Source organism: Planococcus citri, chromosome 1 (genome assembly GCF_950023065.1).
Source record: "Planococcus citri chromosome 1, ihPlaCitr1.1, whole genome shotgun sequence".
Taxonomy (NCBI): domain Eukaryota; kingdom Metazoa; phylum Arthropoda; class Insecta; order Hemiptera; family Pseudococcidae; genus Planococcus; species Planococcus citri.
The window spans coordinates 1851085-1869117 of NC_088677.1; the positions used below are offsets into that span (position 1 = coordinate 1851085).

Genomic DNA, 18033 nt, shown 5'->3' on the forward strand with positions numbered 1-18033 from the left:
TACATAGGTGTACAATAGCGCAACTTAATAGGTAATTAATTAATTAATTAATTATATGATTTCGTCCTTACTAGTTCCATAATAGGAGTCGGTAACTTTCTTATATTTCGTTGATTCTGCACCATAAATAGAAATACCTCCAACTCTGCAATATGAACATACACAATCGAATCCTTTCATTCACAAATTCATAGTTGTGAAGGTACGAATGGGAAACTACATATAGGTATGTAGGCACTTACTTTAGAAATACGTGTTCCATTGTAGTGGCAGCAAGTCCCAAATTTCCAATACCCAATCGCAACTTTTCGGCTTCCAAACTTCTAAACAGCGTTGGGAATTCGCTAGTTTCAGTTAACGGTAATTTGTACACTGTTTTTGTGGCTGTTTCTAGTTCTAGACTAGCGCTGGGTAATGCAGTCTTGACCACATTATCGATAGCAGCCGAATTCCCACCTTGTTTGGTGATTGTTAACTCATACCCGGTACCTGATGAACACACGTAATCCAATAGCTGAAAATAATAAAGGTAAAATAGCCTATACGATATAAAAACCCTACTGCCAAATATGGACCACCAGCTGATTCCGCTGAGTATTAGTGCTAAGGGTAAAGGGCTCTATTATCGACCCATCTCCTGACCCCCACAAGGAAGTTTTTAGCTCAATTATCAACCACGGCATTCCAAAACAAAATGGTGGTCCATAATCCGTTACATTCCTTAGGTACTTAAATTTTTTACTCAGAAACAGAAAAAAAAGAAAAGAAAATGAGAATAAAATAAACTTTACCGTAAGCTTTCTTCAAAAACATTGGGGTTCCGTGACAAACAATAATACCATGATTCATGATCGCAATACGATCCCCCAAAGCGTCCGCTTCTTCCATATGATGTGTTGTGAAAATAACAGTACGATGTCCTCGCAAATCCTACAATTAATTGAAAAAAATAACAATAATTTAAAAATTCAAGTGTTGACAAAATCTTGAATAGAGATTTTTTGATTTGGGCACCGAATTTTATCAACACACTTTGGATAAGCTCCTCCTGTGTTCGGATAAATGTAGATACCAATAAGGTACCTATTGAATAACCAATAACCATGAAAATTACGTAGAAATAATAATAAAAAAGACTGTGGATTTTAGATTTTTCAAATCGATTTTGTTCAATTTCATTAATAAATTTTTCACCCGCGAAAAAGACTTTACTTTTTGAACCTGCCTTGCACTAACCACTAACCAGTAAAAAATCCCATAATTGTCTCCTCGATTGCACATCCATTCCAGACGTTGGCTCATCCAATATCAGAACCTTAAAATTACGAAATGAAAATATAGTAGGTACGAGGATTAGGCCTACTGACATTCTGGCCGAACATACGTACTTCAGCTTCTCCCATCAGAGCAATTGCCAGGCACAGTTTTCTTTTCATTCCACCTGATAAAGCATTGACTAATGAATTTTTCTTCTCTTGCATTTCCATCATATACAAATATTCGTCTGCTTCAGCTAGCGCATCCGTTCGGGAAACACCTTTCAACTTCACCCAGCAAGGATTACTTGCTATGAAGAGAAACAACTAGGTACCTACTAAAATTATTGAGCAGTTTTTAGGCATACTTGTCCAAAAAATAATAAATGCTCTACAACTGTTAAATAAGGCATTATTCGATTTTCTTGAGGGCACATCCCTAAGTTCTGTCTAAATTCATCCATATTCTCAAATATATCCATGCCTCTAAAATGTATAGATCCAGCGCTAGGAGAACTCAACCCTATGAACGAGTGGTTATAGTCAAAATTAATATTCTGCGCAGTCACTATTCCCAGTAGGTACACATCAATAACAGCTTAGTTAGGTAATCAAATCATCCTACCGGTCATAATCGACATAGTAGTTGTTTTTCCAGCACCATTATGTCCCAACAAAGCTGTCATTTCGCCTTCATAGATATTCATATCAACTCCTCTAACTGCGTATACTTTTCCAAAATGTTTATGTAGATCTTTGATTTGTATGGTAGCTTCTACATTCTGTGGAGGCGCTTCAAAAAATTCACTATCAGCTTCATCATCTAGATTCTCTAGTGGTTGGGTGTCCTTGGTGAAGAAACGCGAAAACAAACCCTGCAAATGATCAAAAAAATTAATTTACCTACATCAGATTCAATATTCTTAATTTCTTAGTCGTTCACTACCAAGTTGGTAAAATAAAAAAAAAAATGATGAAAATACGAAAAAAAAAACATGTTGATTACAACAGCTGAAATGAAATTATTAATTTGAGTACCTAAGACAATGAGAATATTATGTGGATACAATAGGTACTTGTGATGAAATTAAGCTGAATCACTGAGCACTAAAATAATAGGTACCTACCAATCTTTAGGTCTCTAGTATAAATTACATAGTAAATTACCCACTCTTAAGGGTTATAGGTGCCCTATTGCCGACCAGGTGCCTAAATCCGACCACCAGCATATCTCATTCAATAATGCCTCGACTATCCGGGAAAAAATGTTTTCTTATGCATTTTTCACAGATAAAACGATTAAGACCAAAATCACAACCCAAAACCCATAACTCGCGAAATTATTGCCAAAAAACGAAATTCAAAAAGTTAAAATTAACTTTTCACTGGCAACTTCAATTGCCTGTTGCGTAAATGTGCGATTCTTCCTAAAAAAAGCTCAGATTAATTTTAAAAGTTCATAGTTTTATGAATAAAAGGTGATAATTAATTTTTGGATCAATTAAAGGTAAGTTGCATAAATTTTCCATCAAATTTATTTTCATAGGGTGCCCAAATTCCAACAACCAATGATTTGGCTATATACTTACTTAAAATTTTTATTTTCCTGGATTTTCAAAACAAATGCCAAAACGTAAAAAATGGTGTGCTGATGCAATGAACAAAGCTGTAAAAGCTGTAAAAAAAACGAGAATGTGGGTATCTAAAGGCGCCTAAACAATTTCCAAGCGTTTCAAATGGGTGCACAAGGTTGTGATGCGGGGTCAGAAAAATGTAAAAAAAAAATTGAATATTTGTTCCTGTTGTGATGTCAATTTTGTATCTGGTAATTTTAGCGTTTATTTGTAGCTGAAAGATCTTTTCGTGTGGCATTTGGTGGTAACACTGATGTTCACATGTTGTACATTCGCCGTAGTTGTAAGTTTTATTCTCTCTCATTCCTCTAGTTGTAATGGCGGTTATGTAATTATAATTTGAAATGGTTTCTTGCGTTATTTCTTCATCAAATTAAAAGCAAATACTACAGGTGATGAGCCCAGTGACTTTCTGGTAACCTGCTAGTTCGTTTTTTCGTTGTTTTTCAGGCTTTTGTTGTTTTAATTTCGAATTCGAGCTGGGCTGAAGTGAAGATGAGTACTCAAACTCAAGTTCCAGTACAGCACGTTTTCAATGGGAAAGATTTTTTGGAATGGGAATTCCGAGTCAAGATGCAATTACGAAATTTGCAATGTATTATCCCGCAATCACAGAAGATTCCAGTTCCATGAAACTTACTGATGGTGTGAAAAATGGGTGTGATTTAATACCACGACAAAAAAGGGCGTCAGCACGACAAGCATAGGCACTTTCACGCTAGAAAAATCATTATCACGACTAAATTGGAAATTCCCGACAATAAAGAGCTTACCCCGACATAAAAGGTACTCCAACGACAAAATAATGTATCAAACGACGAATTAAAAAATTCACAACATTTTATTACTTTCAACTCCTATATAAGGCAATGCACGACAAAATTTTTCCATCAAAAAAAGGCATTTCACCGACAGAAACAAACGTTTAAAAAATATTAAAATGATACCAAAAAAAATGAAGTAGGTACGTAAAAAATGTCTGTTTATAGAAATAATGTTTTGTGGACTTTGATGGGCGACCCCTCTTCCTCTTTTGACCTCATGGACGGACCGAAAAGAGGTCAAGGGGAGACAGATTGCCCCCCTACGGTTCCGCGAAAGAAGGGAAAACTTGGGAAATTGTGAGAAATTCAAGAAAGTTAGGAAAATACAAAAATTTCAACTATATTTTAGTTTCCGTTTTCAAAAATTCAAATTTTTTACAATCATGTATTTAATTATCAATTCGTTCTAATGATGGTTGCAATCGATTCCCCGTTGAATTTTACATAAGGATCCGTATCTAACTCATTTTTTTAAAAAAATGGTGTTAGTGTGTTTTGATTTGAAACTCCTCATTTGTCAAAATTTGTACAAAGTATAATTGTAATTGAACTGATAATGTTCTGTCGTGTATGAAATTATTTTGTCGTGAATACTGCTTATTTCGTTATTAAATCGTAGTCGTTCATAAATACTTTATTGTTGGGTGTCATCTGGTGTGGAACATCATCATTTTTCGTCGTTCATTCATCTTTTATGAACAAAAAAATGCTCGTCGTGATGACGCCCTTTTTCGTCGTGCAAAAAATATTTCCCCGTGAAAAATAAGGCGATGGATGCGATCATTGGTATGCTGGATAACTGAATTTTGAGTGTGGTTATGTCTGCTACATGTCTGTATGAAGTGATGGAGAAATTACATGCTAGATACACTCCTAAAAACGTTGGCGCCTCCGTTGGTTTACCTACTCTGCTGTCAAAAGTTCATGAAGGTCAGTTTGAAACGATGGAAGATTATGTTAACGAAGTATCGACCCTCGTGCATCAGCTGAGAATGCAAGATGGAAACATTACCGAATCCGAGCATATATTCACTACCTGAAAAATGGTCTGGCTGAGGATTGTTTAGAAGCACATTCTACAATTCGAGCTGCATTACAGTCTAGTGAAGCAGGGATCGCGGAGCGGAGCGGAGGTGGAGGCCCGGAGGCCCCCGGAGGGTACCCTTTTTTTGCCTTGCTCCGGGAGCAGGATTCGTAGCAAGAGGTACTTGAAATTTTTTACTGGAGCCGGAGGTGGAGGCGGAGGCACTTACAAAAAAAAACCGGAGCCGGAGCTGGAGCCGGAGGTATTTTTTTTCAAATAGCCGGAGGGGAAGGCTCAAAACCCCCCCTCCTTGACCTCCGGAGGCGGCTTTTTAGGCTTTTTTGGGCCTTGCTCCGGGAGCCGGAGCCGGAGCAAGAGGTACTTGAAATTTTTCAAGTGGAGCCGGAGGTGGAGGTGGAGGTACTCATGAAAAATCTCCGGAGCTGGAGCCGGAGCCGGAGGTATTTTTTTAAAAATTTTGGGAGCCGGAGCTGGAGGTGGAGGCACTAGACCCCCCCCTCCGCGATCCCTGTAGTGAAGTTTTCGTTGAAGATATTGAAAGTATAATACTTGAAGAAGAGAAGCCCATTGTGCAGAAAGTGGTAGTTGAAACGAAAATAGCTGAGCCTAGTTCTGGTCCAATCAGAGCGGTGATGGTAGTGGCTACAGTTCCACCTGTGAAAGGTCCTACGTGCTACAGGTTTCAGGGGAGCGGCATTTGGCGAAGTATTGTACTACCTATGGTGAAGATCAGCCTAAATGCAGTAAATGTGGCAAGTATGGTCATGAAGAGGCAAAGTGTAAGAGAGCTGAAAAAGGAGCTGAAAAAGGGAAACCATCATTTCCAAGTGTATACAAAGTATGCTGAGTTGTTTCATTGTGATGTTATTTTTAAGATGTTTATTTGTCTCGTACCTGTGATTTTTTATAATTAATTGTATCTATTCGAAGTTGAGTGCATTTTTGCGTATTTTTTATCATAATTTCAACCTTTTTATGTTGTTTATTATCGAACTTTTGTCTGTTATATCGAGCTTTAGTGTGTTTTAATTTGTAAGCAAGCTGACGTGCATTGCAATCGAGCTGATGTGCTTATCTATTTTTATATCGACTGTTTGTTGTATTTTTAATTTATATTTGCGTAGTTATTATTGTTTGTTCATCAGAACAAAATTGTAGGGGAGTGTTGCAGAGATGTTGAGATTCTCAGGCTAAAATAATCGCAGTTCTCAAATTGTGATTCTATGATTTTTGTAATAGAATTGTTTGTATGTGGTTCTTTATGCATAGGAACCGTGGTTCTGCTCTCGGTTCTCATTTGCGGTTCCCATTTTTTTTTAAATTTTGAAATCAGACCAATATTGAGCAAAGCAAAGAAAAAAATTTCAATTTACTTTTTAGTTCTAAACCTACACTACTTACCAGGGAAGCCCCCCACATGAGAATCTCCGATTTGAATAAAACTTGGACTGTTGGAAAGATGATCTCAAAAAACACCTATCCCCCAATTTTTAGCTGCTCAAGTTGATTTTTCAATTTTTAGCAAATTTTTGAAATTCAACTCACAAAATGGGAAAAAACTACAAATATCCATCTCTCCCGTGTATCAACTTCCGGAGCTCAAATTTGGACCAAAGGTAGTCTTTAGATACCTGATAGACTCAACCACCATTGGCCGGATCCGGCCTTCCTGTCAGAAAACAGAATAGTTGATCCGCGGGAAAGATGGATATTTGTAGTTTTTTCCCATTTTGTGAGTTAAACAGCTTTTCCTGTGTACACAAAACTTCAAAAATTCGCCAAAAATTGAAAACCCAACTTGAGCAGCTGAAAATTGGGGGATGGGTGTTTTTTGAGGTCCTCTTTCCAACAGTCCAAGTTTCATTCAAATCGGAGATTCTCATGTGGGGGGCTTCCCTTGTTAGGGGAAAAATTGAAGAAGTCAACTCTGAAATTTCACATTTATTTGGCAAAATCTTGAAAATTTGGGAGCTACAAATGCAGAGAACTGCAAAATTGTGTTTTGCAATTCTCTTAATGAGAGAATTGCAAAAGAGCCACGGCTCGGAACCGCGGCGCCGCAGTTCTATTAGCGATTCTTTAAGCGATTCGAATCGCAACAACTCTGGAGTGTTGTGATGTCAATTTTGTATCTGGTAATTTTAGCGGTTCAATGGTAACACTGACGTTCACATGTTGTACATTCACCGTAGTTGTAAGTTTTATTCTCTCTCATTCCTCTAGTTATAATGGCGGTTATGTAATTATAATTTGAAATGGTTTCTTGCGTTATTTCTTCATCAAATTGAAAGCAAATACGTACTACAGTTCCCCTTTGCTTAAATAATTAATTGTGTGATATACTTCCATGCCTATGTACTTATCAGGAGTAATACGGAGAGTCAACGTTGGTAACACTGGTCCATCTACCAGCTTCCAGGTATCTCATACCTGGATGCTGGGAGATGGACCATTCAGTACTTAAGTTGGGTCAACACTCTTAGGTATTCAATAGTAAATGTGTTAATTGCAACAGTTAATGTGGTCATATTAAGGAGTTCATTCTCTGTATTCCTTCAGTGGTAAATCTGATTTATATAAATTGTGTGTTATACTTAATAGTAAATCTGTTGATCGTTCTGAGTTAATCGTTAGTCATAAATAAAGTGTTAAATTCGAGTTAATTTGTATTAATTGTGAATGTGCAAGAGAAGAAATACATCGAGTACGTAAGTGACTGTGTTATTAATTGACTTTGTAATTGGTATATTTTATGTTGAGTATATATGTGATTCTGCATTGGTGCCTACTAGCTAGCCAGTAGTATTTTACAGGTGAATATCTAAGAATTACTCTCCTGAGTATATTCGTGATTTATCATAATTATAGATCCCCCAGGTTAATTCGCTCCATTCATTCTACCCTATCCAGGATTATATATTCTCACAATTGCCTTTCTATTTGTGTCATTTCAATTAATAAACAACGATGTTGACATATTATTTAGCTTCTTTTTTTCAATTTTTTTGGGGTGGTCGGAATTAGGACACCATTTTTGCAATTTTCGATTTTCTCTGTTTTTGGAAAAAATGTCATAAAAAAATTGTGGGGGGAGGGGTTTAGGTTTAGTGGCTTTATGGCATTAAACTAGAGGTGTATGGCTATCATTTAAGCCATTGTGCACGCAGCTACGTCAATTACAGGTCTCATAATTCCAAAAATAAACTAGGTGGTCGATAATAGGGCACTTTACCCTTATGTGGTACAATCCCTAGAACAACTATTAAGTAGCAATAAGCCAATGCTAGTGTGAAAGCAAAAATCATGATTTCTCATTTCTGTGCATCTATATAGCCTTTGCGTTGAATTCAAATCATTCCCAGATACTTACCTCAAAAATGAAAAAAGGTGATTTGCGAGCTCCGAATTTCCCAGGATTGATGGCTGTTATATAATATGCCAAACAGAAGTACAGACAAGTGTCAAACACCAACATTAGCAAACAAAACATAAACGAAATTGAATTCCTTTCATTTTCAGATGCAATGACAGATGACCAGGTGAAATCAATGCCTAAGAAATGGACAAACAACATGAACTTTTTACGGGTAATACACATTATTAGATGAATAACTTTTGATTCAATTATATCCGCTTCAAAACTTTTTCAGAAGATGATTGGCCAATTTTGGATGAAGTGAAAAATTGACCTCGCCATCAAAACCATCTGGTCTATATACCATATTATTATTTTTATATCTGCTAATTTTTGTGAGGTTATATGTAAAATGTGGACTTTGGGAAAAATCCCGAAGACCATTATTATGAATATTCCAAATATTACTAACTGTATATCTCGTAGTAACGTATCCGAGAAAATCCCAAGACAAATGCGCCCACAGGAGCCAATGCTGCTAATCTTAACGCTGGATTATCGGCAGCGTTGTTCATCAACCAATACGTTCCAATCAGCAGACCCGCGTAACAAATCAAAAATACTGATGAAGCAATGGTGGCTGCGTACAGTCATCATAATATTAAAAACAATTTTTCAATTAAAATTCGCTAATTTGCGAATTGGTTAAAAGTATCATGCTAACTTCTTTGAAAAATAGCAGAAAACATGAAGCAGAATGAAATATTCGCCACACAGTAAAGTATGATAAACGACCACAACACGGAAAAGTGTACAAAACGTATAATTCCTGTTCCGGGTCCATTGAACGGATACATTGAAATAATGGTCAAGATGGTCAAGGAAACCAAATTGATAATGAAGCCGTGAAAAAACCAGCCGAACCACATCAGCCATTCGCCAAGTCCGGTTATTTTCATTAATTCCTGAATAAAATGTTATCTGATTAGGTACTCCTACAATGTGTACGTACCTACTTGAATAGACTTTTATATGGAAGTGTATTCAAAGTCACCTTAACACCGCTCTCTTTTTCATCAATAATATCGTTTATTAATGGGATAGATTCAATCAGAATGACTAAAACAATGACAACACCAAATACAATGGATAACCAAGATGTTGGACTTTCGTTCAACGTATACTGTGGGAACGGAAACCATTCGAATCTCACCTGTAGGTATAGGTAAGTGAGAGATGAAAATCAGCATCAATCGGGTAAATAAACTAAATAACAAATGTACATTATCTTATGAAATGTGTATTATTTTTAATGTTACCTCAAACAAAGCACTCTTGCTCGTTTTATATTCAACGAAATGATCGTTTATCAACCACTGAACAGCACAAAAGAATTTATCTCTATAAGGATCTAAAACAAGAAATAGGTATTCAAGTGACTATAGGTACCTGTTTCACAAAATCTCAATGACATGGTTTCACAGGCAGACAAATACTCACCTGTTTGACGAGGTTGTGTAGTCTCTTCTACAGGATACAAAATTTTTGTATTCCAATCAACTGCGCTTCTCATGACGTAGGTTAATTTATCTGGTAGCGATTCATCCGAGATGATATTTTGGAAGAAAATTCCATAAGTGTCTTCTAAACGTGAATTATGCAGAACATTCTCCAGCTCAGCTTCGCTCGCCAATCCTTTTTTTTGCCAATTCATGTAGCCTGTAGGTACCATCGATATTACACTAAATGGATACACAGCGTGTAGAGAGGCGGGTGGGAAATGCAGTGCTCGCGAAGTTCACAGGGGAAAGGTGAGGTTATTGAGGCGCATCCGTTCGGCGCAAGTGATAGGGGGAAGAGGCGATCAACTTCAAATTTACGAGGATCTATGCGGCCACCAAATTTGAATTCAAAATCAAAATTGACCAATCAGATACCATGCGCAGAAAAAAAACGCATCAATAACTAGATAAGCCCCTAAGCTTCGTCGTTGTTCGTTGACGCGGGGTAAATGGACTTGCTGGGTATCCATTTAGTGTAATATCGATGGTAGGTACTACATATGTGAGGGCGCATACGAAAAGGGACCATACGACCAAAAAAAAAAAAGTTCTCTGAAATTGTTGTAGGAACCCTTTACAGAGTTCCTACAACAATTTCAGAGAACTTTTTTTTTTTTTTTTTGGTCGTATGGTCCCTTTTCGTATGCGCCCTCTTATATATAGTTTGAGTGAAAACAGATTTGATGTCTTCAGCTGTAATGATGGCAAGGGGGGAAAACAGTTGTTGCAGATTTTGCATAAGTAGGTATCAACAATTTCATTTCTGTGATTCCAGTGTGACTGGGAACATACATAAACTGAATAATGATGAAGGAATTTTGTAGCTCAAACTTCATTTATCCAGATTATGGAAGTGTTCATCAAACTCGCCGTGAAGTCTTCCATATTTGCAGTTTGGCTGAAATCCATTCAGCAAAAATTTTGGGTCTGAACGTACCACACCCCTGCAGGGAAGACATGGAACCTCAAAGAGGGTGCATTTTTGAAAATATATGGTACCTATTTGAGGTTCTGGCGTGACTTTTTGAAAATTCCTGAAGTCTCCAGCAGATTTTTGAAACTTTGAATTTTCACAAAATTTTATCAAATAGTGATGGAAAGTTTTCGTTGTATATAAAAAAAATGAAAATAAAATTAAGTAAAAATAACTGGCTGTGTAATTAATGTAGTTTCGGAAATACAGATGGTTATTTGTTGTTTTAAAATTTAAAAAACTTGTTATGTTATAGTTTAAAAAAAAAATTTTTCCAGTCAATCCAAGTCAAATCGTTTTGTAAAATGTCGTCGCATAACATTATCAAAAATGTACTGACGATCTACGATCGTTTCACAGGTTCATAAACCATTTTTTTGTTGTTATTTTTCGAAATATATTTTCGTAATTTGTTGTTGATCGATGTTCATCATTGATTGTATTTTGAGTTCGAGTAATTGATCGTATTTTACGTCAATATTTCAACAGAAAGCTGAAATTTACTCCACACTCCAATTTTAACACACTCTGAAGACGACTTCAGGTGGGCTCAAGTCATTTTAGAGCCTCCAGCGACTTTTTTGAAAATTACCGGAGCCTCCAGTAGATTTTTGAAACTTAAAATTTCCCCAAAATTTCATCAAAGTGAGATGGAGAGTCGAAATTCATTCTGCAAACTAATTTCAATACGCTACGAAGTTGACTGCTGCTGGTGAATTTCAAGTCGTTTTGAAGCCTCCAGCGTCTTTTAGAAAGGTTGTATGGCGTTTTTTTGGAAAATTGAAATTTCTTAAAAGTAGCTGGAAGCTTTAAAACCATTTGAAACCACCATGTAGTCTGCGAAGTAAATTTCAGCTTGCCAACTCCATTTGATAAATTAATGTTGGGGGAATTTCAAGTTTCAAAAATCTACTTAGGTACTGGACGCTCCACTAATTTTCAAAAAAGTCGCTGGAGGCTCTAAAATGACTTGAACCCATCTGAAGTCGTCTTCAGAGGGTGATAAAATTGGAGTGTAGAGTAAATTTCAGCTTTCCATCTCCATTTGATGACATTTTGTAAAAATTCAAAGTTTCAAAAATCTGCTGGAGACTTCAGGAATTTTCAAAAAGTCGCTGGAGGCTCCAAAACGATTTTAAATTCACCTGCAGTACTTCGTAGCGTATTGAAATTAGTTTTTAGAATAAATTTCAGCATTACAACTCCAATTTGATGAAATTTTGTGGGAATTTCGAGTTTCAAAAATCTGCTGGAGGCTCCAGAACTGCTGAAAACGGGTTAAAACCGTTTTCAATCGATTTGACATGTCAAAAATAAGGTATATCCCAAATTTCAGCGTTCTTGGTCAATTTGGTAAAATTTTGATTTTTTCCCTCATTTTTGGCCTAAATTGGATTTTCAAAAATTCACCAAAAATCGAAAAACGCACTTTAGAACTTGAAATTTTGACAAGTGATAAATTTTTGCATGATCTTTCGATCTACCTTTGTATGGTTTAAAAATTGTTATGCTAGTGCTATGTTGAAACTCAAAATCTGCGATTTCGGCTGACCTGTCAATCAAAATGGCCGCCATTTTGTAAGTAAGGCCAACTTTTTTTGGGGAAGTTTGCTTTAAAATGTTCCTAAGGATGTCCCCTTTAAGAAAAAAGTTGTCCCGGAGGATCGGCGGGGGGTTGCAACAATTTTATTGCTTTTTGAGTCCCTTTATGGTATTTTGATACGGTTTTAGGACTTTTCATAGAATTTTTAGAAACTTTGATAGAATTTAGGTATTTTATTTTTTGTTAACGACAAAACTGTGTGTTTTTTGCATTTTTCAAGAATTTTTCTGGGATTTGTGAAAAAATATCATGCGACTGACTTATCAAAATGAGATTAAATTTTGCGAGGAATTCAAACATTCCAAAGAAAATATTTTTTTGAGCATTTTCAAAGCACTTCTAGTCGAAGGGCCCGCATAAGGATTACTTGCACCCCCTGCCGATCCTCCGGGACAACTTTTTTCTTATGGGGTGAGTCCGAAGGAACATTTCTAGCCCTTGTCCTCAAAAAAAAAGTGGCCCTAATACTTACAAAATGGCGGCCATTTTGATTGATAGGTCATCCGAAATCGCAGATTTTGAGTTTCAACATAGCACTAGCATAACAATTTTTAAACCATACAAAGGTAGATGGAAAGAGCAGGCAAAAATTCATCACCTGTCAAAACTTCAAGTGCTAAAGTGCCTTTTTCGATTTTTGGTGAATAATTTTCAAAAATCAAATTTTGGACAAAATGTGAGAAAAAAAATCAACATTTTACCAAATCGACGTAGAAAGCTGAAATTTGGGATATACCCTACTTTGGACTTGCCAAATCGATTGGAAACTGTTTCAAACCATTTTGAGCAATTCTGGAGCCTCCAGTAAATTTTTGAAACTTGAAATTTCCCCAAAAATATCATCAAAATGGAGATGGAAAGCTGAAATTAACTATGCACTCCAATTTTAACATCCTCTGAACACGACTTAAGGTAAGTTTAAGTAATTTTGGAGCTTCCAGTAACTTTTTGGAAGGTTTCATGTCGTGTTTTTAGGAGAATTGAAATTTCCAAAAAGGAGCTGGAAGCTTCAAAACCACTTGAAACCACCATGCGGTCGACTTCATATTATTGTATTAAAATTAGTTTACAAACTAAATTTCGGCTTGCTAACCCCATTTGATGAAATTTTGGGGAAATTTCAAGTTTCAAAAATGTACTGGAGGCTCCAGTAATTTTCAAAAAAATGCTGGAGCCTCCAAAGCGACTTGAAATTCACTTGCAGTCGACTTCATAACGTATTGAAATAAGTTTGCAGAATTATTTTCGGCTTTCCAACTCCATTTGATGAAATTTTGTGGGAATTTCGAGTTTCAAAAATCTACTGGAGGCTCTAGTAATTTTCAAAAAATCGCTAGAGGCTCTGAAATGACTTGAGATTCACCTGCAGTCGACTTCATAGCTTATTGAGATTAGTTTGCAAAATTAATTTCGGCTTTTCAACTTCATTTGATAAAATTTTGTGGAAATTTCGAGTTTCAAAAATCTGCTGGAGGCTCCAGAATTGCTCAAAAAAGGTTGAAACAGTTTCCAGTCGACTTGGCAGCTCGAAAATAGGGTATATCCCTAATTTCAGCTTTCTAGGTCAATTTGGTAAAATGTTGATTTTTTTGTAACATTTTGTCCAAAACTTGATTTTTGAAAATTCACCAAAAATCGAAAAAGGCACTTTAGCACTTGAAGTTTTGACAGGTGATGAATTTTTGCCTGCTCTTTTCATCTACCTTTGTACGGTTTAAGAATTGTTATGCTAGTCCTAAGTATGTTGAAACGCAAAATCTGCGATTTCGGATGAACTGTCAATCAAAATGGCCGCCATTTTGTAAGTAGGGCCACTTTTTTTTGAGGTCAAGGCCTAGAAATGTTCCTTAGGACTCACCCTTTAAGAAAAAAAGTTGTCCCGGAGGATCGGCAGGGGGGTGCAAGTGATCCTTATGCGGGCCCACCGACTATTCGAGCCCAAAATTTGATCATGATTTTCAGAGTGTTTGAAAAAGTGACATGCAATCTATCAAAATGGGTTTGTATCCCCAAAACCCTGAATAACTTCTTGAACTTCCTCTTTTTGTTTCAAAATTGCCAAACAAAAGTATTGTTTTTTTGCAAAACTTGCTTATCGTCACCTTAATAGGCAACTGTCAACTGTGGCGCGGTGTTAATATGACCAAGAAACCAAAAGGAAATCGCCAGAAAAGGAATTGCTTTAGAAATTAAAAAAAAAAAAAAGTTTGAAAAAAGACTAGAAAGTTGGTAAAAAAAATATAGGCAACAATACGTAGATACCATTAAAAAAAATTATCTAACTGAAAAACACAAAAATCAACTCCAAAGTTATTATTTGGAAAAACATATTGGAAAAATATTAGACTATTGAAGGAAAATCTGTAAAAAAAAAATCACTAAATAATGAGGCGAAAATTCAAGGTGAGATCAAAAAGCGTCAATTTTTGGCAAAATAGTCAAAGAGTGTTCATTTTGGTGAAATTGTCAAAAAGAGGCCAAGGGCTAATTTTCGCCACAATTGTCAAACATTCCCTAAAAATCCTGTTTCTGTTGAGATTGTCAAATACTAACGAAAATTTGAAATGTTCAGGCAGTAGTTTTTCGATACCTACCTAAAGTATTCAAATAGTCGTAAATTTTTCCAAAATTACTAAGAGATTTTGCGCTTTGTTTGCCGAAATGCCCAAAAAGAATTGATTTTGGTTAAAAAATAGCTGTAAAGAAAGTTTATATTGAAGCGTTCACAGCGCATTACTTACTGAACATGCTTTTCATCCGATTCATAAACTGATCGATTACGCGACCATTAGGAGCATAATACACGTCAAGTTGGCTGGCACCTCTAACGACATATTCTTTTTTCAAATAAGATGCGTAGATCGTTTCAGACCTCTTGGAGGTTTCTTTTGACGGTGGAAGCTTTGAAATTGTCCACACCATAATACACCCGATTAAGATTGGTACAAACAATTCGATCGCAGTTACGGCTCCATGGTACCGTCGCAAACGATAATTCTTCCACATCAACAACTTAAACTTTTGAAAGTTCATCTCTTTTGTGACCGAATATAGCCAGGATAAATATGACTGAAATCAGAAGTAAAAACGCGATTCAATTATAATTGAAATACCTAGCTTCATTTCTGAATGCACCAATCAAAAATTATATTCGGTAGACTACACGCTACCTAATAATCGTCCCATTCCATTCACTCAACTGGTTCCTGTGATACGACTAATACGGTCCTAAGATCGACAACGAAGAGGATCAATTACCTCAGATTCTTGTTTCAAATATCAAAATTATTGTAAGGCTACAAAAGGTCTTCCAGACTTGAGGTAGGTACCTAGATATAAATGAATTATCGATAAAAGAAAATCGAACAACACAGACTGCTCATCAAGACACAGCAGGACAAAATCATACTATTCAGAAGTGGTGAATGGTGATCGCTCAAAATAGTCTTTATCAGAATTAAATTTATTGATAATATTTATATTCAAAGTGAAATAAAAGTTTACCTTCGTCGAGATCGAGAGCCAACGATTTGTGTCATTCTCGCAACGTATTTCCAAACAATCTTGAAATGAATGAAAAAACTTTAAACTTCATAACGAACTAAGCACAAAACAAAACGTATCATTGAACTGATAAACGTTAGGTACTTACTGAATTGACTTTTAGAGTCAACAACACATACAGGTATAGGTACCCAAAAGCGCACAATAGCCAATTCGTTGTCAAAGAAAATGAAATGATTTTTATAATTTCATTGATAGGTACATAAAAGTATTATGATTCAAAGTCGTAATGCAGAAAATAATCTACACTAGCAAATCCACCGGTCGCTAGCGACGGTCAAAGAATATTCAAAGATGACTTGATCCCCTTTCATAAGATTTTAAATTTACCAACTTGAAAAAAATGATAAGAAATTAAATTGACCCCAATTAAAAAATTTTGATCAGAAATTGAAAGCTTTCTAAAATGATCTTGAAAGGATAGTTTTGGTTTTTTAATTTTCTTTTTTCAATTTTTCAATTACCTACTTAATGTGTTGAGGAAAATATGTAAAAATCGTCATCCTACCCACGCCTCTCAACTAAATTCCAAAAATTGAAAGCTTATCATAACTCTCCCAATTTTGAATTTTAAATACCTAACCTAATTTATACTGCATAACATCATTTACCAAGCCAAACCCAAAAAACTTTAAAATTCAAATTAATTCTTTATTGATTTATTTTGATATTTTTTATTACGTTTTGAAAGTGAAATCAGAGATGAAAATTCCATACTCTTTTTAATTCCATTTGAAGACTTCTAATTTTTAAGTAATCCAAAAAAATTTAAGATTTCAACAGATTTTATGTTTACCAACTTGAAAAAAATAGTGATACCTCAAGTCATCAATTGAAAAATTTTGATCAGAAATTGAAAGATTTCACTTCTACCCGTCTCTCGTTGGTTTTTCAAACTTTTTTTTCAAATTTTTTAATCCAAACCCGTGAAGTTTTGAAATATATATTACACTCGACCTGTTTAACGAGTTTATCTACATTTGAGCCGATTTTGAGAGTGACACCTCAAAAGTGGCTTTTTGACCAGCTTTTTTCAAAATGAAAAAATCCAAAGAATCAAAAGTTTCCCGTTTGTGAGGAAATTTTTGAAATTTGCGCGAATCGCTGTATTTTACTCAAAACTAACCCCCCAACTCCAAATTTCACAATTTCCAGCCATTCTGGAGCCTCCAGCGCGATTTTTCAATTTCTCCAGAATTTTGAATTTGCTCCAGAAGGCGTAAATATGAAGTTCGGCAGCTAAAACTCCGAGTTGTATATTATACTCGCCCTGTTTAACGAGCTTATCTACACTTTAGCCGATTTTGGAGGGGACACCTCAAGAGTGGTTTTTTGACCAGCTTTTTTTCAAAATTAAAAAATCCAAAAAGTCAAAAAATAACCGTTTGTGAGGAAATTTTTGAAATTTGCACGAATCGCTGTATTTTGTCCGTAACTAACCCCTTAAATCGAAATTTCACAATTTCCAGCCATTCTGGAGCCTCCAGCGCGATTTTAAATTTCTCCAGAATTTTGAATTTGCTCAAGAAGGCGTGAGTATGCAGTTGGGCAGGTAAAAATCTAGTTGTGTATTATACTCGACCTGTTTAACGAGTTTATGCACATTTGAGCCGATTTTGAGAGTGACACCTCAAGAGTGGGTTTTTGAGGTGCCACTCCTCGCTCCAAAACGGCTGGAAATGGTAGGGGAGAGACGCCAAATATGGAATGTTGCCTAATATGGAATGCGACAATATCTCGAATGTTTACCATCAAAATCTACCGGCGATGGTCAGAATCGATTAAGCTAGTGAAATAACCAGGCTATACAAGTTTTGGTGGTGATCCGTAAAGTTATCTGTGTTTAATTGACAAAAATGTGATTTGATAAAAAAAAAAATTTTCCATGAAAAATTTTGAATTCAAAAATTTTAGCAGAAAATTGTGCCAAAACATTTGTATGAAGATAGCTTCTAGAAGTGAAAAGTGGGTACTTTCAGAATATTTTATCAGTTTTTCTCGAAAGCTGCAAATAAAAAAGTTATGATCGTTTTTTATTCAGATTCTTTGGGTAGCCTATTATGGAATATGTTGTGTTTCTTATTTTTTAAGTATTCTTTTGATCACACATGTTCAAAACGTTAGTAATTATGCATCTTAGACGTATTTTAGGTCTCAAGTCGAATAAATTCGATTAAATACGTAATTTTATCCATTTATTTTTGAAAAAAAAATTTC

The 18033-nt window shown here is 35.6% G+C and overlaps 1 protein-coding gene across 2 annotated transcripts in view; it reads right to left on the reverse strand.

Moving 5' to 3' along the window:
• Positions 1–15383, reverse strand: part of LOC135844286 (retinal-specific phospholipid-transporting ATPase ABCA4-like) — a 28425-nt gene extending 13042 nt beyond the window's left edge. For both annotated transcript variants that reach the window (XM_065362444.1, XM_065362451.1), the window contains exons 1-14: positions 14994–15383; positions 9615–9833; positions 9434–9525; positions 9169–9327; positions 8839–9079; positions 8587–8754; positions 8130–8311; positions 1882–2131; positions 1625–1779; positions 1389–1544; positions 1244–1315; positions 792–930; positions 243–489; positions 72–145 (exon numbers count right to left, since the gene is read on the reverse strand). In XM_065362444.1, the coding sequence (XP_065218516.1) occupies positions 72–145; positions 243–489; positions 792–930; positions 1244–1315; positions 1389–1544; positions 1625–1779; positions 1882–2131; positions 8130–8311; positions 8587–8754; positions 8839–9079; positions 9169–9327; positions 9434–9525; positions 9615–9833; positions 14994–15285 (2446 nt within the window). In that variant the 5' untranslated portion in view covers positions 15286–15383. The remainder of the gene's footprint in view (positions 1–71; positions 146–242; positions 490–791; positions 931–1243; positions 1316–1388; positions 1545–1624; positions 1780–1881; positions 2132–8129; positions 8312–8586; positions 8755–8838; positions 9080–9168; positions 9328–9433; positions 9526–9614; positions 9834–14993) is intronic.
• Positions 15384–18033: the final 2650 nt, after the last annotated feature.